At 33.3% G+C, this 27,763-nt stretch overlaps 1 protein-coding gene across 8 annotated transcripts; it reads left to right on the top strand.

Annotated features, from left to right (window-relative positions):
- On the top strand, window positions 1-27,763 carry LOC129002728 (TOM1-like protein 2). 8 transcript variants are annotated; one of them, XM_054430747.1, is made up of 15 exons: window positions 1-191; window positions 1,555-1,724; window positions 7,045-7,135; window positions 10,090-10,194; window positions 14,244-14,350; window positions 14,867-14,950; window positions 15,757-15,984; window positions 16,472-16,596; window positions 17,170-17,324; window positions 17,512-17,635; window positions 18,236-18,338; window positions 19,313-19,333; window positions 22,044-22,094; window positions 22,369-22,549; window positions 23,885-27,763. In XM_054430747.1, exons 1-14 carry the CDS (start codon window positions 131-133, stop codon window positions 22,540-22,542), a joined length of 1,599 nt encoding a protein of 532 aa, XP_054286722.1. In that variant the 5' UTR covers window positions 1-130; the 3' UTR covers window positions 22,543-22,549; window positions 23,885-27,763. The 8 variants fall into 8 exon arrangements, with proteins under 8 accessions (XP_054286722.1, XP_054286720.1, XP_054286719.1 ...); XM_054430745.1 differs by lacking the exon at window positions 19,313-19,333 and adding an exon at window positions 19,737-19,751 and having other exon boundaries at window positions 14,867-14,989; XM_054430744.1 differs by having other exon boundaries at window positions 14,867-14,989.

The raw sequence follows: 27,763 nt of genomic DNA, 5'->3' as shown, positions 1-27,763 counted from the left end.
TTTCGTACTCGCAGGAGAAGTGGAAGTAGTTTAGCGTATACTATTTACCATTGATGTTTTCTGAGTCAATTTGTCATTATCTCATTTTATACGCAATTAATTAAAATATTTGTGTTGTGCAATATTAAAAATGACGGCATTTTTTGGAGTTGGCGGGAATCCTTTTGCGACCCCTGTTGGTCAGAGAATAGGTAATTATTTGTTTGGAAGTTATCAGTTGCTTTTTAAAGAGGTGGCCACATATTGGTGGCACTGAAAGATTGACATAATTATATAACTTTGTTATTCCAGCTATTTCGAGACTGTGGCTGAAGTAGGGCTAACTTTTGTTCTTATAGGCCTAGGCTATACGATCTTTAAAAGAACAATTCAAAAATTCCCAAGCATTTGGTTAAGCACCATCTGTCAAGCCCAAATCTAAAATTGCTCTTATCTAACAATGATAAATCGGTCCAACAGATAGTGTAAGTTAGGCCTAGGCCCACACACATTTGAATGGGATGCTAATAGTGTGAGAAAAAAGTTTGTTGCACTCAATTAATGAGTAAATGGCAAAAATCACACCAATTACGTAAAACTACACAAATACTAAGTTTGATATTGGGCCCTATTAGTTCAAATCATGTAATAACATTGTTTTGAATTTATATAGCTCCTCTATTAGGCCTATTGTAGTAACTTAAGTTTAGGTAGTAAATGCAGAATCAAGCTAACTGGTTAGACCACTGGTTCCCAAACTATGGGTCGCGGGAGCAATTTTGATGTGTCGTGGGAGGAGACCAACCATTTTTTTACCGAGACTTTTTATTTTTCATTTTGTCCTGGAACGGTAATGGTAACTTGTTTGAATGTTGGTCTGTAGAGGAAATTGAATTTTTGCATTGAAAGGCTGATAAAGTATCAAATCCAAATTACATTAGGCCTATCACAAACTGGTTTAGACTTAGACATGACAAGAGAATTTAGGCTATTTCACTTTAAATAAATTTCAGCGGTAGCACAAATTCAGTTACTGCATAGGCCCAATCAATTAAAGCCGATATTTGGATTCCTGCATATTTGAAAGATAAACATTAGGAACGTCTAGCTAGAAGTTAGATTAGTTAGCTGATGCAGAGCGCAGACGAAAACTCAAAAAGAAACAGGCCTAACATCGATTAGGCCTATGGATGTTTTTAAATCGATGCAATCGGTACATCGATGGTTTACCGATGTTACCATCGATGGTTGACCTATCATCCAGGAGTCAAAAAGGGAGTCGAAGAGCTTGTCCCAAATTTTTTAAGTTGCTCGTTCAATTCCATGACAATGATTGGTTTCGACCCAGTTGCTATTTTCATTGAGCTCTTTCTTGCTAACTTAACTTAAATAACAGATTGATATGAGACATAATGACAAGACCAGGATTTTTTATTTTCCCCTAAAATAATTAAACATTTAAACTGGTTGAAATAACACAAGCAGCTGTCATATATCAAAGTTACTTTGTTGATTATATTTTAGGACATTTTGTTACGTTAACAAGTTTACCATGAGTTGTTACTTATGTTTCAGAACAAGCCACAGATGCGTCTCTGGCCTCAGAGAACTGGGGACTAAACATGGAGATTTGTGATATCATCAACGAGACGGAAGACGGACCTAAAGACGCTGTGAAAGCTTTGCGGAAGCGTCTACAGCAAAATGCTGGAAAGAACTACATTGTAGTCATGTACACACTTACGGTTAGTCAACTTACGATAGCGACTAATTGTATAGAACTGTGGGTACTTTGGTATTATAAATTACCACAGACATACATAAGACCACATAAGATTTTTGTTGGCGTGGTTAGACTCACTTAGAGCAGACTCAATTCAATAATATCAAGTATTGCCTTATCGTAATAAATACGTTTCCTTGTCTCTGTTCATTTTACCATTGTCACTGTGTAATGCAATAACAGGCAGTGCCTATCGAGACCGCCCTTCGCTACAGCCTGTTGTTTTTTGTTGCAAAAGTGTGTTCCAGTTGTAGGCGATTGAGTAAAAATATGAGAATACCTAGGAAAAAAGATAGGTTCGATTTCAGGCTGAAATTAAAACAGTAGGCTATGCTATGTAAGTGATAGTTGAAATTAATTTCTACACTTTCGATAACGCTCTGTTTTGCAAAACGTACCATTAGAAATAACTTAAAGTAACTAATCCTAACAGAACCTACATGTGTGATCAGTATAATATAAAATGTTTTACAAAATGCATTTTTTATTACATTATTCCCATATCAAACTAACTTTTTTATTTCTGCAGTGGTTTATGTCAATTCTGTTATTGGTCGTGATGTTCTTGTTAAATAAAACACGTACATACATTTTTAAGACTGCAATAAACACAAAGTGGTACAATTGAGACGACTCACTCTGAGTACGATTTGGTGGACGATGGTCAAAGTTTGTAAATGAAAATTGTGTCCAATGAGGGTTTTTTATATTTGGATCACCTTTTATGCCACCATTGCAACCTACGATTCACCTACGGCCTACGATAAAATCAGACAAACTTGGAAATAATGAAAGGTTTATTTAATTTCTTTTTTAATAGATCCCCGCCAAACAGCGTTTTAATTGGCAGTACTTAAAAGCGATTGAATGAGCGGGGGATTTGAATGGGCTGTGCTGGTATTGGTGCAGCCAGAACTTTTTTTTTCTGAAAATCTTAATTTGTGTTACTTGCAACGTTGTTCCGCAGAGCTATTCAATTACTCTTTGTAAGGGTTTGTCGGGATTGCAGGCTTAGTTTGTTGGAGTAGGTTTAATGGTCTAGTCCTGGCACAGACTATACTCAAACACTAGGGTTCGCACGTTCAAATTTTGTTGTCACTGACAATTATTATTATTATCAACCAAAGTAGCTAAGTAATCTTCTGTCGACATTCTTCAAACCTGACAGCAATATTTTTAGAATACTATTTTGTTGCGGTTTTTATGTGCTAAGTTAATAATTTTAAAATTATTGTTTTATCATCCATATTCCTACCTTTTTTATTCCCATTAACATTATTTAAGTGCAATCTACAGTCAGTGTTAAGAATTGTTTCAATTGTTTATTACATTTCAACCAACAGTTTCCAACTTTAAAATAGTTTAAGTTCTACAAATTTTTAAGACGGAGAGATTTGTAATCTGGATTATTCTTAAAATTAGTCTTTAATAATTATTTATATTTGACTACTGGTACTTGTGTAATTAAAACAATTTTTATTGTTATTTTTATCAAATCTTACATTTTCAACAAGGACCAATAAAAAACATTGAAAATAAATTAATATTCCATCATTGCAGTTTATGTAGATAATATAAGAAAGCATTTGAAATTCCATTTTCATAATTTAATAATTGATTACAATGTCAATCAATACTAAAAAGATTATTATACAAGATAATGACAAAATTAGACAACCAATATTTGTACAGTGATATCATATTTTAATACTGTTGTGTTATTTTAATATAGATTAATTGATAAACATATTTTATAATTGGTTTCAAACGCGTTACTTAAATTTCCAGCAAAATTAACTCTCTTAGAAATTGTCTAAGAACAATAATGTTGGTAACCGTTTTTAAATTTACTTTTTTACTTCAGAATTTCTCAACTCAAACAAATATTTTTAATACTCAATTTTAAAATATTACTACTTTAACTACAATTTGATTTATGGAATCTTATTTTCTCTTTAAAAACCCTTCATATTTTTCCACTCAGTAAAATATGGATACATTTTGCCCCTTAAGAGGAGTTATTAACTTCTTTGGGACATCTTCCTACATAATCAACAGAAAAGTATTACTGTACTGCACTTAATCCTTGGGTTTCTTAGAAAAAGTTAGATTATGATGTTACATTCCATCTTTTATAATAAAGAAATTTTTTTATTTTTAATACCGTACTTTATGTTTATTACCGTAGTGAAAATACAAAAAATCCATTAATATTTTTTTACGGTACTGGAAATGAATTCAATTTTAATTCAAACCATTGATCAAACTAAGAGCTATCACTAGGTTAAAAGAACCTTGAACTGTTTTGAGTTTAATTTAATTTTGAATTATGTATCAAGAACATTTATTTTTAGATATTAATTAAGAAAATAATTATTCTATTAGACTATCAATATGCTTAGCAGTATTGTTCAAAGTGTCGATATCAAGACAGTGTTATGTTGCTTTGGAGATAGTTGTTGTAACATGATCTCAGTGTGTTGTTGCACAACACGTTTTGTTTGTCATTTGATGACTCACCGTCTAGTCTAAGTCACATGACCGCCTACTACCTTCAGACTGTTGTCAGCTGTTTTCATTTACTATTCTATTACCGCACAGTATTCATTCACATCGTATGATTTTTGATCTGTTGATTTATTCTCTGAAAAAAACTTTGTTGTGATTTTCCACGACTATTCCTTTTGATTTTCTGGAATAGTTTTTGTGTGTTCCCGGAATTAATTGTTAGCTTTCTGGAATAATTTCTGTAACTTATTATAATTATTTTTGTAATTTCCTAGAATCTTTTTTAAATGTAATTTCCTTGAATTACATTTAGTAATTTCATGTCATCTTGTTTTATATTTTTTTGACAATTTTTCAATTTCCTGGAACAGTTTTTGTAATTTTTCCATTGTGCTATTAAACTGAACTGTTATTTTGTAATATTTATGATTCTTGTTCTCACATTTGGAATACTTTTACTACCGTAGGCTACTTTAATTTTTGTATAGGCCTACTATTTTTTAAACTCACTAGCCGAAAAGTAAAAATATATTAATTTATTTGGAACATAACATAAGGTAAACACTGTTTAATACAGATAAAGGTAATACAATTTTAGGAAACAATATATTATAATAGTACTGTTCTAAAAAAAGACACGTAATAGGTACTTATCAAAATGTTAATCATTGACAATGTAATTTATTTTCTGTCACTACAATCCGCAGTATATGTGATGGATCGTCAGCTCCATAATTCCCAACTCCAAAAGTCATATCTACCATCCTAATCTTAACCATTTTAGACAGCTTTATTTTTAATTAGTGTTTTCAAAGTTACATTTAGCTATTAGTAGTTCTTCTTTATAATCATAGTTTATAGAGTAAAGTTCTTGATCTGCATAATGAATCATTCCTAGCAGTAAATGACCATTAATTCCATTGATCAGAATGGCATTGAACTTTACAATGACTTCTACAAAGTATTAAATATAGGAATACAGTATGTATTAAACTTATTTTATTTTATTTTTCCGTGGGCGTGGGAGGTTAGGACTTAAGATTACTGAATTTTATTTGCCATTAGCAGTTTTTGTAATTTTAGTAGTTCTGTAATTTTTAATTAATCCGCCAACAATTAATTTTGTTCATTAATGTACAAGTTTTTATTGTTTTGTTGGCTGACAATTAATAGTGAATGGTTGTATGATCGTGGTTTGGTCGTGTTATCAGTTCTTGTAAGTGATGTTTTTATTTGTTTTCTGTGTGAAAATTGAGCCGGTGAAGATGAGGGGTTGGATTGGAAATCAAGACTTTGGTTTTGGTAAATCTCTTCAACCAGGAGTCTGTCAAATTATTCTTATTTAAAGTATTGCGAAGGAGTAATTTTTGTAAACCCCAATACTAAAGGTGAAACTTAACATTGTGTCACATTAGTTATTATCTCACAACTGTGATTGAAACATTGTAGTCATTGATAATATTCAGCTCTGATAATTAGTTTTGAATTCTCTATGCTTTTTAGACTCTGTAAATGACTAGAGGAATGACAAGAGGTTTTTAAAAGTAGTTTTGTTGCCAAGCACAAACATTTAGCAATAATATTGGGTTAGAAATAACTGTTCCTGGTTAAAATGGCTGATCTTAGTCCATTACACAATTACACACTGGTATTCTAACCAACCTCGCATTAATACTGTATTCGGTTTCAACATATGTATTCAAAGTGATTCGTTGTCTCAATGACAGTGTTAAAGTGATTAAGTAAGTAACACTCATAAAATCTTTTGTTAACTTTTGTCTTAAAATACTTGACATTCATTTAACTCATTCCAAGTACTGTACAAGTGGTTCTCCTAAAGAAGCATCAGTGAACGGAGAGTGTGTAGACGGTGCTTATTGCATTACTCCTTGTTTCTCTTGTTGTAATGAAAGACTAATGGACTTTTCCTATCCCCCCCTCTATCTCCCCCCCCTTACTTCCCTCTTTCGTCTGCCGTCTTGTAATTCATCTTCTTTGACATTCAAGAACTACTTAGTTTTCACATTTTGGCATAATTGGTTTCCTTTGAGTTGGTTTTTAAAAAGTATTACTCTATTTTTTTCCCTTTGATATAGCCCTACCATCAATTTATTATGTTTAGACAGTCAATGGGGACAGTGTTGTATTTTATCTTGAATCCAAGTGAAAGATGAGTGTATAATTATTTTATTTAAAAAAAAATTTTTGAAGCTCTTTTAATTTTGCACTTGGCTTCCATAGTACCTCAGTACTGTGTGGAACGTAGGGTGATCTGGTACAGTACAAAAGTGAACTGTACTAAAAATTTAGTTTTGGAAATGGGGCGCAAACCCACAATATCGTTGCGTTGAATCCGTTGTCAGTTGCGCTAGTAAATATACTGACTCAATGGGAAATGGAATTAGATCCTTGTGTAGTTTTGTTACTGACTTAATCAGCTGTTTATTTAGTCAATATTATAAAAAACTTATTGTCAACGACAGTCCTGTCCAGTTTCTTAAACAGCCATGAAAAAACTACTGACTTCTCAGAATTCAAAGGGAAGGGGAAGGGGGGGGATCGATCTTCAATTTATAAAAATATAAGCATTAGAACCCTTTGATTTTGGGATTGGCCTGATTCAAAACATTTTTATATTTTATTCTATTTTCATCACTTTAACGCTAATAAAATGTCTTTGATAAGCTAGTGATGTATGTTGCTGGATTTTACGATTTGGATTTAATTACAAATTGATCCAAGTTTAGCTTGTAACTGTGAACGGACATTTTCAGGTGTTGGAGACATGCGTGAAGAACTGCGGTAGGAGATTTCACGTTCTCGTTTGTAACAAGGAGTTTGTTCAGGAACTGGTGAAGCTGATCGGTGAGTATCTGTAGTCAATGTTATATGTTTTACGTAAAGTGGATAAAGAGTTAAAGTCAATTGTGTACACAATGCTAAAGATGATTAAAAAAATTGGGGGTGATTTTTTTCCATTTTTTATGATTTAAAAGACATTCATGTAGAAAATAAATAAATAAAAATATTACTTTAAATATTCATTTGTGTGCATCAGGTATTTGGATCTATTTTTTAACTGCCTTCATCTTAAAATTGTCAGAAACAACTGAACCCAAATTGATATTACTACTTAATTGACTTTTTAAAATCTTGGCCATAAAAAATAATGTTTTATCTCAACCAGGATTTTAGAAGTAAAGGAGAGTCTAAGTCAACCATTTTACCTCCAAGCCTCAGCTGTAGAATTGTAAACGGCTCATTTCACAACTGTATGTGATAGCAGAGAGATAAGATGTCGCTATTTGCACTCAATTAACTCTCACTTGCCTTCGCTTTGGTACTATTTTTGTTTGTTACGACTATTGTTTTTGTTATTCACTTAATTTCGTGATTTCAGAATACGTTGAAATACAGCTACACTACAGCTATACTATTGTGTTGAATAAGTTTTGAAATACAGGGTTTTTGGTAATGGTGGGGTTTGATTATTATCCCTTTGAGCTCCATTTGGACACAATAGTAGCATAACCGAACTTCTACTTAAGTATCGTAAAAACTCAAAATAAACAATATCAGCAAACTGACACATACTTTCTCATTAACATTTCAAAAACCTTTTAAATGGGTAAGCAGTGAGAGCAGCCTAACTATGATAATCTATGGGGAAAATCATAAAAGTCGCAATAACTTTTGATCCATAAATTTTAAAACATTGGTAGTTACACCGTTTTTTTAAAGGACTATAATATACTGTACTAAATTTTGATCAAAATCGCTTGAGCCGTATTTTATAATATTTTTCTGTTGTTGTGTCTAGGTTTTTATAGGGAAATCACAATAAAAATCTAAATTTAAGAAACACGTTCACGCTTGTTGAAATATACACATTCAATCAAAGAGTAGGATAAAAAATAATAAGTTGTAAAATTATATTACATTTTCAAAACTTTTGACATTACAATGATTCAATGAACGCAATTCAAAAAGGCAATTATTTATTGCTCCATGTCCATTTAATCTTATATCTCAGTCCACACACTGTACTACATTTTCTTTTACAACTAACTGTAGATACTTATTATCTGATTCTTACTAAAAGATGAAAGAAATTTTGCGATTTGCCAGAATTGTCTGGTTTTGGATAATCTCAGAAGAAAGAGTGATAAAACAGGAAGTCTGGGATTCTTAGAGTTCATGTAGTAGGGAAACTTCTGCCAATCCCCCAGTTTTATAATTATAAAAAGTTTATTTGAAAAATTAGAATAAAATAAGCTACAAAAATCATCCCGCTTTTTTAAATTGAATTTTAACTAAACTGTCTGAGCTACCGTATTAAGGGCTGTGTGAAATGTTTGATTTTTATCATAAACAGGCTATCAAAACCCCACCATTATTTTCCATCCCCTGTATAAATAAGCATAAAGAATGCCTTTGTTGTATTTATAAAAAAAATAGTTTAGTATTAAAAAGATGAACAAACGAATGGACTACTGTACCAAAAAAGTATTTTTTTAAATTTTAATTTATTTAATTTTTAAATTTAATTTTTGTGTTTATTTATTATATATTGATTTCAGAACCTAGCATTGGCTGCTGATCTGCATGTGGCTTCCTTCTTCTTTTTCATTTTACTCAGTACTATTTTTTTTACTACTTTCATTCTTAAACTTCCTGCTCGTACTTTTAGTTCAGATTGATAGCTTATTGCCGATAAGGAATTCATTCATGTTATAAAATTATAAAATTTCAATATTCTGCAAATACTTTTTCAACACTTTATTGCTAAACTACTTACTGTCTACTTATTTTGTGTTGTTATTCTTTGTGCTCTCAAATATTACTTTAACTTTCAAGAGTAAATAATATAATTGTTGTAATAAATACTCCCAACCTCTTTTGACAGAATTTAACTAAGGGCCTATTTAGTTTATTGTAAATCTGGATGGTGTAGGATTTCAATATGCTCCAATCAATTAACTTGCACTGCTTCTAATCTGGTGAAGGGTATTATATGTTTAAGTTAAAATTTATTGACTTGAAAGTAATAGTACAAGATTCACAGCTCAGATGTAATTATTAGTGTCTCGGTGTTCGGTGCGAAAGTGACAGGTTCTACCCTCGGCTAACTTAAAACATTTTTTTCTTTTCCTTAAAACGTTTGTGATTTATATGTCACTGACATTAAACAAAAATTCCAACTAAAATTATTATCCGGTGTTCCTCAAACAAAACTGTCAACTAATGAGTCCACTGTATTTCTAGCTTTTATACTTGTAGACATCCCATTACTATATAATGTGGCCAGTTTTACAATATAATTTGAGTTTTTAAATGTACGTGGTTGAATTGAGACACTAAAAATGGGCTGTCAATTACTGATTTTGGTTGACCCTGCCAACTTTTTAGCCAAATTAAACTGACAAACCATAGTATCTTTGATGTAAATCAACTATCTCAGTATTAAAAATCTAACGAAGAAAATTTAATTTCTACAGTAGCGCAACATACGAGAGAACTACTAGCAGCTAGGCCCACATAGATATATTTGTTTTCTTATGTCGACACCAGTAAAAATTTTACACAAGAAATTGTATAGTATACTGAAATAATGCTTTTGGGGAAAGTGGTCGAAACCCATACGTGTTGTGGATGTGCCCGGAATTAAACCCGTCATATTGAAGTCTGACACGCTAACCACTTGGCCAGCAACACAACTATTGCAAGATGGCTACTTTCATTATCCAAAAGTCAGTTTCTAGCTACAATCTGAACTAACAGTACTAGACAGAGAGTTGCTTATCAGTGTATGGTTGCAGCCCCCTCACCCCCCCTCTCCTGGCTACAGAACCTCCCCCCCTCCCTGCAGAATCTATCTGCGTTCTCCCTCAGCTCGCAGTACTCTCCCATAGGAAACGGCGGAGGTTAGACATCTTGCTCTTCGTTTACTAACTCTAGGCTAGCCTTGTGCTTCTACTAACACGGTATCTTGCTCTTCGTAAACTAACTTAGGTTAACTACATGCGCTTCTACTAATACTATAGCCCAGGGATTTTCTACATATGGTAGTCAATAGTCTGACTATCTTAGATTTGTTGTCTTCGAGTATGAATGATTGATGTGTGAAAAGATTAATCACTTTTATCCACTGACATTTCGGCCTTAATGTGGAGCGCCTTGTTCAGGGTGACTTGACTTCTGAACAGTTGACGTTTTAAGCTAGTTACGTATCAGTGACTTGACTCCTTACATCAAGACTGAAATCAAGACTGATCGGTGGATTGAAGTGATTCATCTATCTTGAAACGGTCATCATCAAAAACCCTAGGTTTAGTTTGAGACCATGCAAACCTATACATGAAGATCAAAGTAATGACCCGGTTTTGTCTCTAGAGGCTCAGAATTCTTTTGGTTCTGACAGAAATTAATCAGATATAGTTTTAAAAATTTTAATTATTTTTTAGGTAAGTTTAGCGAAAGAAAGGAAATGCAACAAATATTCAGAGTGATTCGTCACACGTTTGTACACAATCGTGGAAGTCCTGAAAAACCTGATACCCTTCAATGTGGTAAATCAATTTTACCTCCCCAACCTCTAACAAATCCTGCAATATAATTCAATTTACAGTAAGAGTTTGACACACCTTATGTACTACACTACTTGTTGATCCATATCAAACCTTTTGGAAGCTTTATTTCCATTTTTTTTGTATCAGTCAATAAATAATTGATGTTATGAAATAATATAGATTTGGAAATTATGGCATCTTAGTGTTTACAAAATAATGAGTAGAATTGAGATTTTTAGTAAATTGGTCAAAGATAAGATACATATCTTTTAGTTGATCTTGTGAGTCAGTAGCTCAGTCGGTAGTGAAACTACTAAGGGCCGTAATGACGAGGGCTTTCAATCTGGTGCCACCACAAAAATGGTATGAGTACAGTGCATTTTTGTACTGTTTCGACTCACCAATTGTTTTGCTGATACGTTCCAGTTAGTGGTCTGCTAATTTATGATATCACACCATTTTAATATTTATTGGTAAAATGGAGGCTATAACACCAACACAAGGCTAATAATCATTGTATTTACTTTTAAGAGGAGTTTGGGTTTCTTAAAAAATTTGCAATCGTAAAAGATAGTTACAGAAATTCCTGGGCTACTATTTCTAACTTTTTATTTTACTGACAAAATACTAATAAACTAACATTTATCTTAGGACTGTCACCTCACTCTTCATAAAATACTAGGTACAGTAGACCCCCTCTTAACCGACCCTAATGGGACCGGACCTAGGTCGGATAATTCAAAAGGTCGGATAAAACGGGCAATCCCTAAAATCATAACATAACGAAGTGCTATTAATTTAGAATTATATAATCATTATTTTGAAGTCATACTTGCATTATTTATAAAATAAACTACTCTTATCTCCTTTTACATATTGATAGAAATGTCACAAATAAACACAAAACACGGTTAAGTCAAATAGGCCTACTTTCAGTGAATATATTATAATACTAGGCAAGAGTCAATAAAATTCCTATTTTAATAACTTTACTACTGTAGTGTATTAATTAATGCTTTCCAAGGTACATCGTAATACAGTACAGAACCTTTTGTCGTCATTAAAGATACAAGCGACCATTTTGTTACAAGACAGGACGTTTATTTATGGCCACTCACTGGAGGTTCCAGGCACAAAAACTATCTTGACCTTGGAGTTGTTAACACCCCTTCCCTGTCCTCCCTACAAGTTGCATTGTTTGTTTACTCCAGCGATGAGATAATCAGTTCTCAAAATCGTAACGCACTTTATGATGTTATAAATTTGCCGCACAGATAACATATCTGATCAGTTGTGCTCGAGCTACGAACGATGATGACAAACTGACAATAGGCTATGCTATATTTTTTGTGATCAACACAAAATAACTTATTGTTAGTCATATCCTGTGGAGATAAGCGTATGGTTCAGTTCTCATCGCCCAGCGTGGGAGCGGAAATGCCGAGATTCCTAGAAAGCGGCGGTTAAACCGAGCTCCTCTCAAAGCAAGGTCGGTTAAAACAAACTGTATTATTTTACGATCAAAGGCGGATAATCCGATTATCGGTTAATACGAGGTCGGTTAAGAGGGGGTCTACTGTATTGAAATTTTAAAATCTTCTCAACATTGAGAATGTGATTAAATTCTGTGCCTAAAATTATTTACCATATCTGATGATCACAAAGTTTAAACATATTTAGTTTCTTGGTCATGTTTATGTTTAAACAAATAGGTAACAGGTTAAAATACCTGCAGAATTGTTAGGCTTGAAAATTAACTCTTAGATTTAAAACCAGGGGTCGTTTGACAGCACTGCTAAGATTTTAACATCCTTAAAAAGGTCATGTTAATAATTAAATCATTTCAAAGTTTACTGCCATAGCCTACTAATGAATTAAATTTCTTATGCGTTTCGGATTTACCTCTAAATTATTGTATGGTAAAAAATAAAAAAATGATAAAATTATCTTATGCCAAATGTTTTTAATTTTAATTGATATCAACAATTATGAGTCATTTTTAGCTTTAATTTTCTCTAGCATATTAAACGTTGTGACGTTGCTTTCTGAAGCATTTCAAGCTAATTAGATGTGTGTAGTTTGCTGATGTCATGTTGTAATACTTTCTGTAACCCTGTATTTATTCAGTTGTGTTGTTTTGAATGTGTGAGAGTGTAAACATAACCTGCAAACATAAACTTATTGTGTCTAAAATGTTTTTAGTTTTATTTTAGGGATGATGCCTTGTGTCTTCTCAAAGAATACATTTACGTTTTGCTAATACATTTTATGAAGGGTTGTCCGTAAATTAAAGGTTCCTTACTTCAAAGTGAAGATGCATTTTTTTCTTAACGTTTTCGAATACTATACCGAGACTAAATGTCTCATAGGGATGGAAGCTGGATAGTCTAGTTTGAATGAGGTGAGGAAATCTGCGTTGGTCTCATATTTGAACTAACCCGCTCGACAGCGATGAGATCTTAACTTACGGACAACTCTCGTACCCTTCTCCTTGTCAAATATAAAAAAATATATTAAATAGTGAGCTTTTCACTTTGATCTTGTTTCATATTGATACTTTGAGCACTAATAAACAGCCCTATACAACTCAAAAGCCCCTTATTGTACTGTTAACTCTCGCCATATTTAAGATATTTGTGGAGATGGGTTACAGAAAGAAAATGTTCTAAGTTCTAAGTGAACACTGTTTTATAAACTGTCAAAGTCAATCAATCAATTTAGCAACCCTTTATGTTAAGAGGTTAAGCATTTTTTACCTATGTTATTTTGTAATAAAACTAATTTTAAGCAAATTTTCTGTGTAACTACTCAAATTGTTTTTAACCTTCTATGTGTACAATTTTTTAAACTGGCCCTGCAAGTTGATAAAAAATCTCATAAACTCATTTATAGAGCCTATAAACTCAAGTAATATGCCAAGTCGAGGAAAAGTCGTACATTCAAACGTACAAGTCAAAGAGTTGCATAAATCTTATTGACTATTTAACAAGGGTTGCTCAACCAATATAACATGGACTACTGTACTAACATGGCATATTGTAATAGAATAAAACCTTTGTTAGATCAACGTGGCTTTTTAACTTGCATACAAAACTAAGGAAGAAGGTATGGATACAGTCAACTTATCAAAGAAATGAATTCCAGGCAGTTGAAAGCATACAGAAATCCTTACGAAGAAATATTGAAGGGGCAAAACATTAAATTAATTGTTTTTTGAACTTTTTGTGTGCTGTCAACTGTCTGGAAATGTTTTCTCGGATATTTCAGTTGTATCTTTTACCTAATGCATTCCTAAGACAAGTTCTTTTTCCTAAAAAAAACAAAGATGCAAAATTGTAATCTTCTAATCAAAAAGCAGTACAGAAGGATTGTTTGACCTTGGTGTGGTTATGTTCGGTTTGCAGGACCCAAGAATGATCCTCCAACAGCCGTGCAGGAGAAGGTCCTGAGTTTAATACAGAGCTGGGCGGACGCCTTCAACACCCAACCAGAGATGAGCGGAGTTGTCCAGGTAGATTAATTAAGAAGAGTAAACTTGAATTAAGAGTGAGTTTTCAAAGTTCCACTAAAATTCACATTGGAAGATTTTGATAAGAAATTGTTCTTAATGTATCACAAAGTAGTCTCGAAAATTAGACATAAATTGGCCTTGGTAAAATTGACTTGAGTAACTCGGAATACAAGAACAACCTTTGTAAACATGTTAGAAGTAATTAAATTAACATCTTAAACCTAATCAAGAAGCAATCGTTGCAAATAACATAAAAATTGCCATCCATACACATATTATTTGCTTTTTTCAACTGTTATTTATGGCAAGGATTGAATTATTCCAAGTAAGTCCAAGTTTTGCACTGCCATTTTAATATCTGACAGTTTTGGTGTATAGCTTATTTGATTTCTAGCAACACTGAAGTATGGCCTATTGTATAACTTGTGTACGTCTTTCTTTTAGCAGTGGATTTTACTGTGTTAAATATTTGTGCTGTTTTCAAAGATGGTTCACAGTAGTGTGTTTGTGTTGTAGATATACCAGGACCTGAAGTCTAAGGGTATTGAGTTCCCAATGACAGATTTGGATGCTATGGCTCCCATCCACACACCTCAGAGGGTGAGTGGCATTCAAGCCTACCATGATCTGATCCAAAGAGTAAGAGCCTTTATGTATGCAATTTTTATTGATAATAAGACAAGTAGTAATATGGGCTAAATAAATTGGATGTTTTACAGATGTAACAAACTGAATTTACATATTTTAATGCACTGTAACAAACAATAGGTTTCAATAAAATAATGGGACGTCACAAGTCGAGTGGTTTAAGTGCAACATTTGTATTCCGGGAGGTCAGGTTCGAACACCGCCAGTCGCAAAAAAGACTTAGTTCTATGATAAAGCTGTGGCTCAGTGGTCAGAGCCCAACTCTTTAGAAAACAAATGAGTTAAGATCAAATTGGTGGATTGACTTTGAAATTAGAAACATCCCCTATACCTATATGCAACCAAATTAAGAGGTCACTTTTAATGAAGTAAAATATTTATGGCTTAGTTATTGTAATTCCCTGCTGCATATATATATACGTATGATCTCGCATCTGGTTATTCCTTGGTCTGGGCAAACTTCCACAGTCCCTTTTCTTTAGCAATCCACCATCATACTCCTGTTATCCATACTCTTTACCTCTTCCTCTTTCAAGTCTTACTCTTATTCCCTCAATCACTACCAACTCCATTTTTCTGTTAATACTCTTTTCTCACTTATCGACCTCCAGTATCCTGTCATATCTATGTGATAATGCCGCAACCCCTAGGTCGAGCTTGAAGTAATGTGAACAAATTTCGGGCTTGTGCCTAGTGTACTAGGACAAAAAAGTATCATAGTTCAAAGGTTCATCTCTTATTGTACTCGTATGTGACAGAGTATACCGGATGGTGAGGTGGCTGTAGGAGTGTCAGCTCTGGCGGCTCAGCAGGCGGGGACACTCGGGGCCACCAAGACCCCCACTAGTCCCCGCCTCACCCCGGACCAGCTGGGCAAGCTGCATGGTGAACTGGACGTGGTGCAGGGCAACATGGCGGTCATGAGCGAGATGTTGAGTGAACTGACTCCGGGCCAGGAGCATCCCAGCGACATACAACTACTCAAGGTAAAGTGTTGTTAACGCAGAACTCTCGTCAAGTTTAACAAAACATAAAATAGTCGGTTCACCTAAGTGTTGACGAGTGAGAAAAATTGTTGTAGTTAAAAACTGGGCCCAGTTGTAAAAATGTTGCTGTTCAATTTTTTTTAAGCCTTGGCTGTTTATCATATGATGGCAGTGAAGTACAGTTAACATTACGGTTATAAGCCCAGTTAAAGGAGGCAAGACATCTGACAAGAGTGATAATACATTACACACAGTCGGTCACAATCATTTCCTACCTTATAAGCCCAAGAGCTTTATCACATCGCTGCCATTTATAGCCATTTTCTGGGAACTAGGAACATGATGAAGTAGAAGGTAATGACAAAAAGTGATATTTTGCTATCTTAGTGGAGGATATTTTAAGGTCTGGTGAAATGAGAAGACATACTTCATTCTTCAGACACAACACAATATATTCCTCAGATATCATAGCCTTGTGTTTTTCCAGGAGCTGCATGAGACGCTGAAGACAATGCAGGCAAGGCTGGTGGAACTGATCAGCAAACTAGCCAATGAGGAGATCACCGAGGAACTGCTGCGCATCAACGACCTTCTCAACAACATTTTCCTCAGGTAGGCTAGAATCTTATTTTCCGATGCTCCGTTATCCAACTCTCTCTGCAGAAGATTGAGCATTGTGAAATTTCAAGTTACAAGCCCGAATACATTACTTCAGCATAGTTACAGAGAGGCATCAAATTGTCACATAGCCAAAGTCATTGGTGTTTGTCAGGATTTGAACCTTGAGGAACAAAGCTCCGCGCTCTACCACTAGACCAGCTCGGTAGCTGGTTTTCAATAGTAACACACTTACATTGTACAAGGCATCTAATCCAATTTTTATGCACCTTTAATTCATATTTGGGTAAAAATGTCTTTAGCTTTGTCTCGGTGAGATATCATGATATATTCTAGCCTGAAAGAGTCATTGTTAATAAATACACCATTGTAGAAATCAAATTAGGTTAACCATGGTTTTCATTTTTCTATTGTTAAAAATTAAATTTATTCTCCAATATATTGGCCACGTACCTATTTAAACAGGCAACCTTAGCTTTTGAAGGTGAACATAATAACCACTTGTTTACCCAGATAATTGTACGCTTAGCCCTATATGATGAACATGATTTTGTGCATCTGTTTCAGATATAGCAGGTTTGAGAACAACAGGGAGATGGCGGCGAGGGCTAGAGAGGGTGTGGGTGCGGCAATGGGCGGGGCTGCAATGGGCGGGGCAGCAATGGGCGGAGCCTCCCTCATAGATCTGAGTGATGAAACCACCTCACAATTGTCTGGACTGTGTGAGTAGATAGTCTTTCCCTTAACGCTTGTTCTGTCCATTGTATTATTACATTTTTTTGTTGATTAGCAGTGATAACACAAGGTTCTATCCTGTAAAGATAAGCAAAGTTTACTGTAGCTTCAATACTCCATTGTGCTTTGATGTCATTTCATCTGAAAGCTTACATTATTTTGTTGTGTTGGCAGCTCTGAAGGCAGCGAGTAGCAGCTCGGCCCACAGCGCAGCAGCGGCCGCTCGCCCTGACAAGGATGATGAATTCGACATGTTCGCTCAGAGCCGAAATGTTACCTATGAAACATCCAAAAATGGGTAAGCACTTAGCTTGTGTTCCTGTTTACTTTGACCTCTTTATCACTTGTAAAAAGTAGTAGCTCACTTCCTCTTGTAAAATTATCACCACATGCTCAACATTCAAATGATCTAAACCCATCAGAATTGTAAAAACCATTCACAAGGTCTTTTGCTTTTGAAATTAATTTAAGCCTGAGATTTAGAAAATAATGCTGGTGACTACCCATCACAATACCTAACAAAATAATTTAATCTGTGGACAAAGCATTGTGTACTTTGTTTATATTATTGGCATGTATAGTTAAAGAATTGTTAGAAGACAATAAATGGTTGTATTTACAATCATAGTGAATAGTTAAGTTGTTAAAGTATAACTAGGATACTGTTACCCTTAAGACATAATTAAGTGAAGCCCTCTTTCAAAATTGTAATGATCGATGAGTACAAGAAAAGTAGTCATTTTAAGAGCTAAAACCTGACCTGTCCCTCATTTGATGTGATGCCATAACCTTTTCTGTTGCCAGCTAATGTGATAACGCATAAGGAATTATTAGTAGTTATGAGAATAATTGTGCTGTTGGTACTTGTTAGAATTTATAAATTTCTCTTGTATCTCAGGGGCAGCAGCACATTCGAGGCTAACCTTAAGCCAGACCAGATCAGTGGGAGCCTGGGAGCTGTGGCCCAAACTAGGTCTCAACCACAGACGCAGGCCAACACGGTAAATATCAAATAGTGTTATGTTGTTATGGGTTGTAGGCTAGATAATTGAACTATTCCCATCTACTCTTCTAAACAATTTCTTATGAATTATAGATTGTCTTAAAAGTTAAGTCTTGATAAAATGTCACAATTACATCCTTGTAAAAAGTGTAAAAAGGTTGAAAGCCAAGTGACTGATTGGGATCTTATTGAAAAAGGATTTGAGAAGGCTAGAGTTAGCAGTCTTACCTGAAAAGATTTTTTTGGATTACAGGTTTACTTGATTAGAAAAAGTTTAGTACAAAAACTGTAAAACGTTACATTAACAGATAGCCTAATTAGAATATTTCACTTTCTCCGTTAATAATACAGTTGTTTATAGTTTTATCATTCAGTGTAGATGTGTTTCTTTTTAGGATAAACCTTTTCACCTTCAGGAAGATCTGTACATATTTTACACAGAGCTATACTTATTGAGGGTTTTAATCAAAACCTCAATATAGTTAATTATTTATTAATTCCACTTTTCAAATAATATTTTATGTTGTAGGTTTTTTTTTGACAAACACACAATGCTTAGCACAGCTTTAGGATACGACACTGCTTTGGGTTGCCACAATTTTGAATTCAAATTATGAAAATCATGTAAAATGTTTGTTAACAATACCAGAAAAGTTTTTGAATGAAGAGATCTAATTTTGAAATATAATAATGTTTTACCTAATTGGTGACTTATGAGATTTGATTGACATAACCATTTCATGAAATAGTTTCTTACATTACATGAAAAAATGTCCATGGCTGTCACTCATATTCATGCAAATGGTTGATATGTCTACAAACCCTAAAATTTGTACTGCTATTAAATATATCAGGAGGTTGTAAAATAACAGCATACTCCAAATAATAAACATATTTTTTCTCCATTTTTTTGTGTGAAGAATAAAAGCTATTTTATTTTAAGTATTTTCCTAAACCTGTGACATATTTTAGCTGCAGAAACGTGTGATAAAAGTAAGTTTGGATTTGTTGCAATTTTTGTTTGTTTTTGTTTTTGGTTTGACACAATCCTAATATTTTGAAACTACTGTATTTTAATTTTTAGAATTCCAAATTAATACAGCAGTTTCACTGTAAACCCCCAAACACGTAGTTTTGAGTTTTTTATACAGTTGATTTTTGTAAGAGTATAACAAGAATTTTAATAGGCCTAAAACGACTACTAGGATTAGACTTTGTTACTAAACATGGATTTGATTTTGACCTTCACTTATGCTTTTGAGGTTTTCTTAAAAGTTTTTGAGTTATTTAACATCGAGTGGCATATACAATATACACTGAGTGACTATACTAGTACGTAGCATAGTACAGTGTTGTGTGTTGCTAATATGTTGTTGTTGTATTGCTGGTGGTCCAGGATTCCATCATAGGGGTAAGCTGCCGGCCGAGATTGCCTGTGCTTGTTTAGATATCACTCATCTCACTCACTAATCATTGTACTCGCAGACCAGACCTAGTGCACAAAAACTGTGGCAGTTTGTTTTAGTGTGTTGTTTTAAGAATTGTTGCAAATATTTCCCACATCGCTGAGTTTAGCATAAATTTTACGATCGATGTGGATTTTGATTCTTGTCTAGAAGAAGAAGAATTGAACATTTATCATTGCGAGGTTGGACAACCACCACAACTATCAAAGGAAAGCTAAATAAATTGCCAATTTGTTCTTGTGCACTAGGTTTAGAATCAGATTTTTTACTCAAATGTGATACTTCTACATGTCTATTTGTTCACTGCATACTTTCTGAGTGTGTCTACCACTGAATTTGTCCCATTGTCTCGTTTTCAATTATTTGCAAATGTTTCTTTTCTGTTTGTTTTTATTGTATCAGAGTTTATAGTTTATTTACACCTAACCTAATAATTAGGTTTGGAGAGAAAGGGCTAACCTAATAATTAATTTACTTTAATAGCAGGATATCTGCCAAAGTTCACTTTCCTTCAGCCTTTTCACTTGGTACTTAAATCAAGAAACATGCCATAAAAAATGCATTTTTAACATATTGTAATACATTTACAAACTAAAACCATTTAAGTAAAAGCTCTCCTTGTAAAATAGAAATATAACTTTCTAGAGTCAATAATTATGACATAAATTAACTACTCGTCACCTTTGGAACTCAAAAGTTTCACCAAATTATGTTATTTTAACCAAACATACTTAGTGCAGCTATCTAAACAATAACACTCTAGTGTTGTCAATAACTCAGAAATTAGTGTAGTGTAGATTAGCAGAATAACAAGTTAATGTTAACACTTTTTCTTTTAGTAAGTGTACACACTTAGTTATTATAAATTTATACTTTCATAGAATATTCTCTGAAATGCTTATCTTTTACATTTAGGAAGCAAACATTATTTACTTTAAACAAAATATTCCAAATAGATATTTTTTTGTTCAATTGAAAAGTTTAATAATATCAAAAGTAAATATTTTTAGGCGCTAAATGAGGACGAATCAAGCTTTTAAATATGGGGGAAATACAATGGTCAGATACATAAAAAATCATCTTGTTGTACCTATAAGGTCGAGGTATGCCATCTGGCTAAAAACATATCTTATTTTAATTGCCAATTTGAACAAATAGTTATAGATAGAGTAATAAATTATTTTATCATCAATGTTTATCAAATAAATTTTTTCTTTTATATTCATTTCTTTTGAACAAATTTAAGTTTAATATAATTACATTATCATTCAATCACAAACATGCATGATGGCATTAGTGTACACAAATGAAAAGACTGAAATTTGCATTTTGAATGCAAAACTGTCATAGTTCGGATTTCCAATGGAGACCAGGCCAAGCCCAACTCGTACTTTAAAGAACAATAAACAGTAAACACATACGTCTTCAAGTCACTGAGTAATTCGATCCATTTTTTAAACTTTCATCTCTAAACATTTTGCGCACACGTTTTATCCAAAATTTTGCACTAAACTTGTAGTAATTACAATTACTTAGCAGGCACACACTATGTTTGCAGCGAAAAAAGTTAATAGGTATGATCACCATTTTTTTACAACATAGTCATATATTTGTATATTCTGCTATGCTTGTATAGTCTTGACTGACATGGGATTCAAACCCTGAATGTACAGTGCTTTACCTGGCAAAAAAAACAACACCTTATAGGCTACCGCTTTGCGGTTTTTATATTTTCATCTTCTTAAAATACATAACAAACCATTTTTCTTACATGTTAAATTCAGATTGTATATTGCATTATACATGCTGTCCTGGTCTCTATTCCGTAGTGTTGTCAGAAATAAATAGTTTACATTCAGATATTCAAACTGCTCCAAGATTTATATTGCAGACAATGAACTGCATGTTACTATGCATTTTGACAGTTTGTAATTTCCATTCCCTATAACTTATAATCTATGAGTTGTGTTTAAGCTGATTTAATTTTACAAGTTGAAAAACTGTCTTGTGTTATGATTCTTCAAACCTTAAAAAAATTTCATAGAAAACATTTTCAATGAAAGTTATAGTCTTCAAATAGTACAAATGTTTCAGCCTTTTTTTATGATTCGTCAAAATAACGAAATATATGAAAAAAATAATTATTCCATTATTTTGTCACTTATACCCATAAAAATGTTGGCGAATCATTTTAAAATTGTTATTATATGATATTTAATTCAAGTTTGTTTTTCCAGATGCATAAAGAAAGCGACTTTGATGAAATGGCCGCATGGCTTGGTGACGAGGTAATAATTCAATTGAGATTTTAAAATTTCAACTCTTTAGTACAACTCTTATTAGTTACTAATATTGTTTGTGGATGAAAAAATACTGTTAAAAATATAGAAAAAAACATGTTTTGTATTGTTAATATTTTTTTTTATAAAGATTCTATTACTATCTTTAGGTGAGACAGTACGTAAAATTTAAAATATCCTTGACACAACAGAATTATTGATTCCTTAGGCCTTCTAGGTTTTGTGGTGTTTTTTGAAGGTAATACGATGTTTGGGTTTGTAGGCTTCACAAGAGTCGCTGACGTCTAGCGAGTTTGAGAGGTTCTTGGCCGAGAGAGCGGCAGCCGCAGACAACCTGCCCACCCCTCCCTCTCACTCTCCCTCCTCACCCTCCCACGCAACTCGACACAGACGCGGCAACAAGGAGCCAGAGGACGCATCACTTTACGCCCTCTGAGACTCAGGTACCTGTTAAATACCTGACATCATAATAGGTTTGATTGGAAAGGTCATATTGTCTTTTTAGGAGACTGAGAATTTAGGGGACAAAGGATAGGATGAGTAGGCTTACCTTAAAAATTGTGGACCATTCCACTTCACAAAAGAAAAAACTGAATATAATTGGTAATGAAATCTTCCAGAATATGGTGACTCTTAATGTTGAAAAAGGGGCGAGTGGCTTTGAAATATTCAGTTTTTCCTTTGTGTTTCCATTTATGAAGTGGGGTGTCCACAATTTTTAAGGTAAGCCTGCCTATCCTGTCCTTTGTCTATCTTAATAGGCAATCTTTTATTTGACAATGCTCTTGATAATAGGATTGAACGTGGATAAAAATCTCCAATCGAGCTAAGCAGACAGATGAAATCTGTCACTACAGTAGGAACCACGAGAGTCTGCAGTTAGTGGCAGCCAATCACAAACAAGGCTAGTACAACGTTGCCATATCGCCCGTTGTTGACACTAATTAAAATACTAAACAATATTTTCAAATCAGCTGATAGTATTAGATTTGGCAACAACGTGCGGTTCTCACTGGCTACCTCGAAGTCATATGGTAAATAGGCTCCTCCCTCAACTGCAGACTCTCGTGGACCGTACTGTAGTGTCATATTCTTTACTTACACTACCATTAAGACCAGTCTCTATGCCATAATTGTTTTCATCTTCGTAGCCAATAACAATGTGAGGAGACATCAAAGCATCTGCCAAATCCACTATTGAAATTTGTTAACAGTTGATGTGTACGAGGAAAGTGTATGGATATAAAAACGTGTGCATAGGTGGTGTAGGAAGACAGCATACTATTGCACCATGGACAGCAAGAAAAGTTCAGCAATCTCTTTTTCAGTCAAGATTTCCCCAACTTTGATTTCTACTTCAAACAAAACTGATGAACGACCACAGCCATGCAAAGTATAGTTGACATCAAACAAATGTTTACAACCGTCTCCAAACTCCCTTCTACTCTTGGTGCACATTTTCTATGTCCAAAAACTTTTCTTTATTCACATACATTAATTAACGATGCATTTAAATACAGGTTGACCCAGAATACAGAACTCAATTAACACTTGGGAGCGATGATTTCCCCCCACATTGTATTGGCTATTACATCAAAACAAAATCGTCAAGGATGACATAATCAAAGTTTGAAAGAAACCACAAAAGTTTTTTTTATTGAGAATACTTTGGGCCACAATTACTTTGCATTTTTAGGGGCTTTGCACCAAATTAAAATTGCTACTTTCTTTACCTGTCGCATAGGGCATACCTTGAAGTACCTGTATTGTTGTTACAGTGTAAGAGAGTGAGGGTGTTTGTGACGTACTTACCTTCTCGGATGTGTTGCTGAGGCTTCTTTCATCCCAACTGCCAGGTGCTGGGGAAATGCCACACGTTCAACACTTCAACATTACCTAACAGTTGATACATGTATGTTTTTATTACTTCATACGAGTATTTTAACCATTTAATGGTTGACATTTTTGCAGCTTTGTCATTTATGTGATTAACCGTTATGTTAATGTATGAATATTTTTGTGATCTAAACTTTCAATATGATGGGTAATATTTTATAGATTTCCCTGCCAATTTTTTTGGGAGTTGAAGCATTGAAGCTGTTTCAACCTATATTTAAGAAGTATTCTAAATTAAATAATGTTTATCATTGTATAAGTTTAACCATAGACTAACCAACACAAGTAGACTTCTCGTCCCATGGTAAATTTTAAAGCATGTTTTTCGTGTCTTGTTCATGTATGGTGACACTGGGCACTAGTGTCGATGAAATTTTGTTTCTATTATTTTAGGGTTAATTTCTTGATTTGTGTTTTACTTTTTAACTAGGGGACGAGTTATTGTTTATGATTATTATTTGGTCAAATGAGGTTTTAAATGACTGAAATAACAAGAAACAAATTGTAAACAAAACGCAACCTTTTACAGTACACCATACAGAACTAACAATAAAATTGTCTTCAGCTGTTCCATAAGGATGAGAAGTCTACTAAGGGACTATGTTTTATCTATGGTTTAACCCTATTCTGAGTTTTGTGAATTAATATTTTCAATTCACGCAAAGAACATAAACTCCAAACATAACTGCCAAATAACATGAAGTTAATGCTGTATCAGGTTCAACTGTTTTCAAATTTGGAAGACGGAAGAAATAAGTTTCATTATGTGTATATTATTAATTTACATTTTTACTGAAACTTCTTTCTTTGTTACTGAAGCAAATTAATTTTGTTGGACAGTTTCTAAACAAATCAAACATCCATTCCTTTCTTCTTTTTTGTAGTTAAAAAGAAATACGTGTTTTGATACTTGCAGTATCACGCAACACATCCGAACATAAAGTACGTATCGCTTTATTTATTGTAGTATTAAACTGTTTGTCCGTGGTTCTGTCAAGGGTTGATAGTTTGCAAACTTTCCTCCGATTGTTTTTATTGCCTCTGTTATAAGTATGAGTTTTCGGTAGGTTAAGTATCAAAATCAGTTTTACACAGAGGTGTTGTGAACTCATGTTTTATCTCTTGATAAATTTTGTGATCAGATTTTCAAATCTGTATACAATAGATTTGTTTATTTATTTTTGGTCAGGTACCTTTTTACTTTTTGTAACAAATATAAACATAGGAATTGCAATTTTCCTAATGAAAATTTACTAAAATTATTTTTTTTAAATTAATTTTCCTCTCATTTTAAGATTTTTAACACCGTTGACTACGGATATAACTAGACATTCGATTCATATATTAAAATTGTGGCCAGTTGTAGAATAATTATAAACATAATTTTATTCGGCCTCTGACACAATATGTTGTTTGTTGTTAATTACTGGTTATCTTGTAAATCTACAACTAATTAACAAAGTAAACTGAAAGGTTGTATTATTGTTAATTATAGCAAATTGTTATACCTTGTTTTTACAACTTGAATAGTTCCTCTTTCATAGTAAAAAGAGGAGCTCATTTAACTTGTTTCAAGAGGTTGGCAGCCTCGTTTATCGCACATTTTCCCGTCCACAAAAAAGTTTGATCAGTATCTCAGTTAACTTTTTTTTAAAGAAGTTGGAGGCCTCTTTTTCCATGCATTTATCCGTTCACATGGGCTACAGAGGCCTGTGCGTGGAATGTATCCAGCAAAGCAAGGGGTGAGCCGGTAAAAAGTGTAAACTGTACTGATAAAAGTAAAAGCAGGTGTCTGGATCCGAACCCGCTGCGTTTGACCCAAAGTCCGTGGTGCTACCGACTTATCTTACTTGCTTAGTTCTATTTGAAAACGAAATTGGCTTCAGCTGATTCATGTAGATGGGATGTCTAAATGGTCAAAGATGGTGGAATCTATATATTATGGAATGCACCATCAAAACTAATCAACATTTAATTTAGTCCTGAACTAGGGAATTGAAAATAAATCGGTATTTGATGCTTCCCAAGCTAAATTCCTATGTTTATATCTACTTACCTAAAACTTAAATAAAAATTTCTGTGTAAAACTGACTTTACATACCTATGTTTGGATGGTGATGTATATATTATATAAATTTATAATATTTAAATACTAAGATATGTTATTATTACGTAGAATTAACTGTGAAACAACTCTCAAATGAAATAGTAAATTTGTACTGATTTGTGTAAATGAATGTTAATCTCTAACATTCTCTTTGAAGGTACATTCTTTTTATCTATTAAGAAATACAAATAAGTGGTTTAAAATAGTTTTATTTTACATTATTTGATTTTTTCTGGCCACCGACCTTTTATTCAGCATGTAATTTAAATTTTGAGTAATTCTAGTCGGAAACAGAGATTGGATTCTGTTTGAAAAGTTTATTTAGTAATTTTATAACCATTGAATGTAACTCAGAAGATCGTAAAAATTTTGAATGGAGTAACTAACGATGGGTGTCTGTTTGAGATTATTTTATTCCATTTTTTAAGTCACAGAACGGAGGAATTCCTTTATTTCACTAAATGTAAGTTAAATGCAATGAAACAATTTGTATTTGAATTTGTGTTGATCACGTTTTTTATGTCACATGACCTTGATGCATTATGTGAAAAGTATTTAAGTTTGAGGTTTAGGTTTTTGGAACAAAACCAGTCTGTGACAGAACAAATTCTATTTTAATTGTTAAGTTGTTATCTTTGTAAATTTAAAAGCAAGTTATTTTTCTTTTTCAGAAGATTTTATGGCTAATAATGAATTAAGTTGCCCAATGTATTCTGTGCAAAGTAGACTATCTCTTGTTTGGAAATGTCGGATTGCCGAGACCGAAATTTTGTTTGAAACTTAAAGTCCAAACTTTCGGAAGATACAAAAATGCCAGGATATGGTTTTTAAACGACACATGCGTGCAAAATTAGTAATCTCCAGGACAAAATCATTACCCTAGGCTAAAGCAATAACATCTATAATTGACACGTTGCTTAACGGACAACGGACAGGCTTTGACTTCATTTTTCATGGCTATGGACAATTCGGCAGCTCTGGGTACGAGTCATTGTGAGAAGCATCCAATTCTAATGGTTCTGAACCAGAGGTAGTCTACCGCATTTGTAACTTTTATGTGCATGTACTAAATTACTCTACAAACAAATTTCGAGACTTTTTTTATTTCTGAAGCTGGGCTCAGAAATTGTATCACTGTAAAATATGTTTTGTTTAAGTTTGATTTTAATTCACGCTGGCTGCTTATTGAGCCGTAATAAGGTTTGTCTGTTACATATTGTATACTAAACATATTTTATTTATCTACTTGATTAATCAGATTATCTTATTTTTTATCAATACGTTTTTTAACCTTGAGATTAACTTTGGTTTTGTGTTTGTGACTTTAACATTGCACTTAATAAAAGTTTTTTACATCCACTTTTTATTATTGTTGATGGGATTAGTTTAGTTTTGACTTTGAATCAATTCGTTAAAGATCATTCCGTTGTCATTACCTGTGATAATGCTTGTTTTTTTATTGCAATGCTGCAAGTTTATTTGAAATGTTTTTTTCATAAATAAATTGTGTAAAGTGGTAACGATTAATGTATCGCTACACAGGACCATGAGGTTGGTATGTAAACGCCTTACATCGTCGTCACATTCGTGTTATCAAATGTGTAACTATATTGTGTAAGTATAAAAATAAATACCTAAGTTATTGTTTGAATTA

Source organism: Macrosteles quadrilineatus, unplaced genomic scaffold, assembly GCF_028750875.1.
Source record: "Macrosteles quadrilineatus isolate MER2022 unplaced genomic scaffold, UCM_ALF_1.0 Scaffold_9__3_contigs__length_116548681, whole genome shotgun sequence".
NCBI lineage: Eukaryota > Metazoa > Arthropoda > Insecta > Hemiptera > Cicadellidae > Macrosteles > Macrosteles quadrilineatus.
Note: the sequence above shows the minus strand (reverse complement) of the source record. Positions and strands in the feature narration are given on the sequence as shown.

What these genes read in the sequence shown, in the direction of transcription:
- LOC129002728 (XM_054430744.1), top strand. Translation starts at nt 131, where the DNA reads ATGACGGCATTTTTTGGAGTTGGCGGGAATCCTTTTGCGACCCCTGTT. An exon ending in GGAACTGGTGAAGCTGATCG is followed by an intron (nt 7,136 to 10,089) that starts GTGAGTATCTGT and finishes GTATGGTTGCAG; the next exon opens with CCCCCTCACCCCCCCTCTCC. An exon ending in TGCAGAAACGTGTGATAAAA is followed by an intron (nt 19,334 to 22,043) that starts GTAAGTTTGGAT and finishes TTGTTTTTCCAG; the next exon opens with ATGCATAAAGAAAGCGACTT.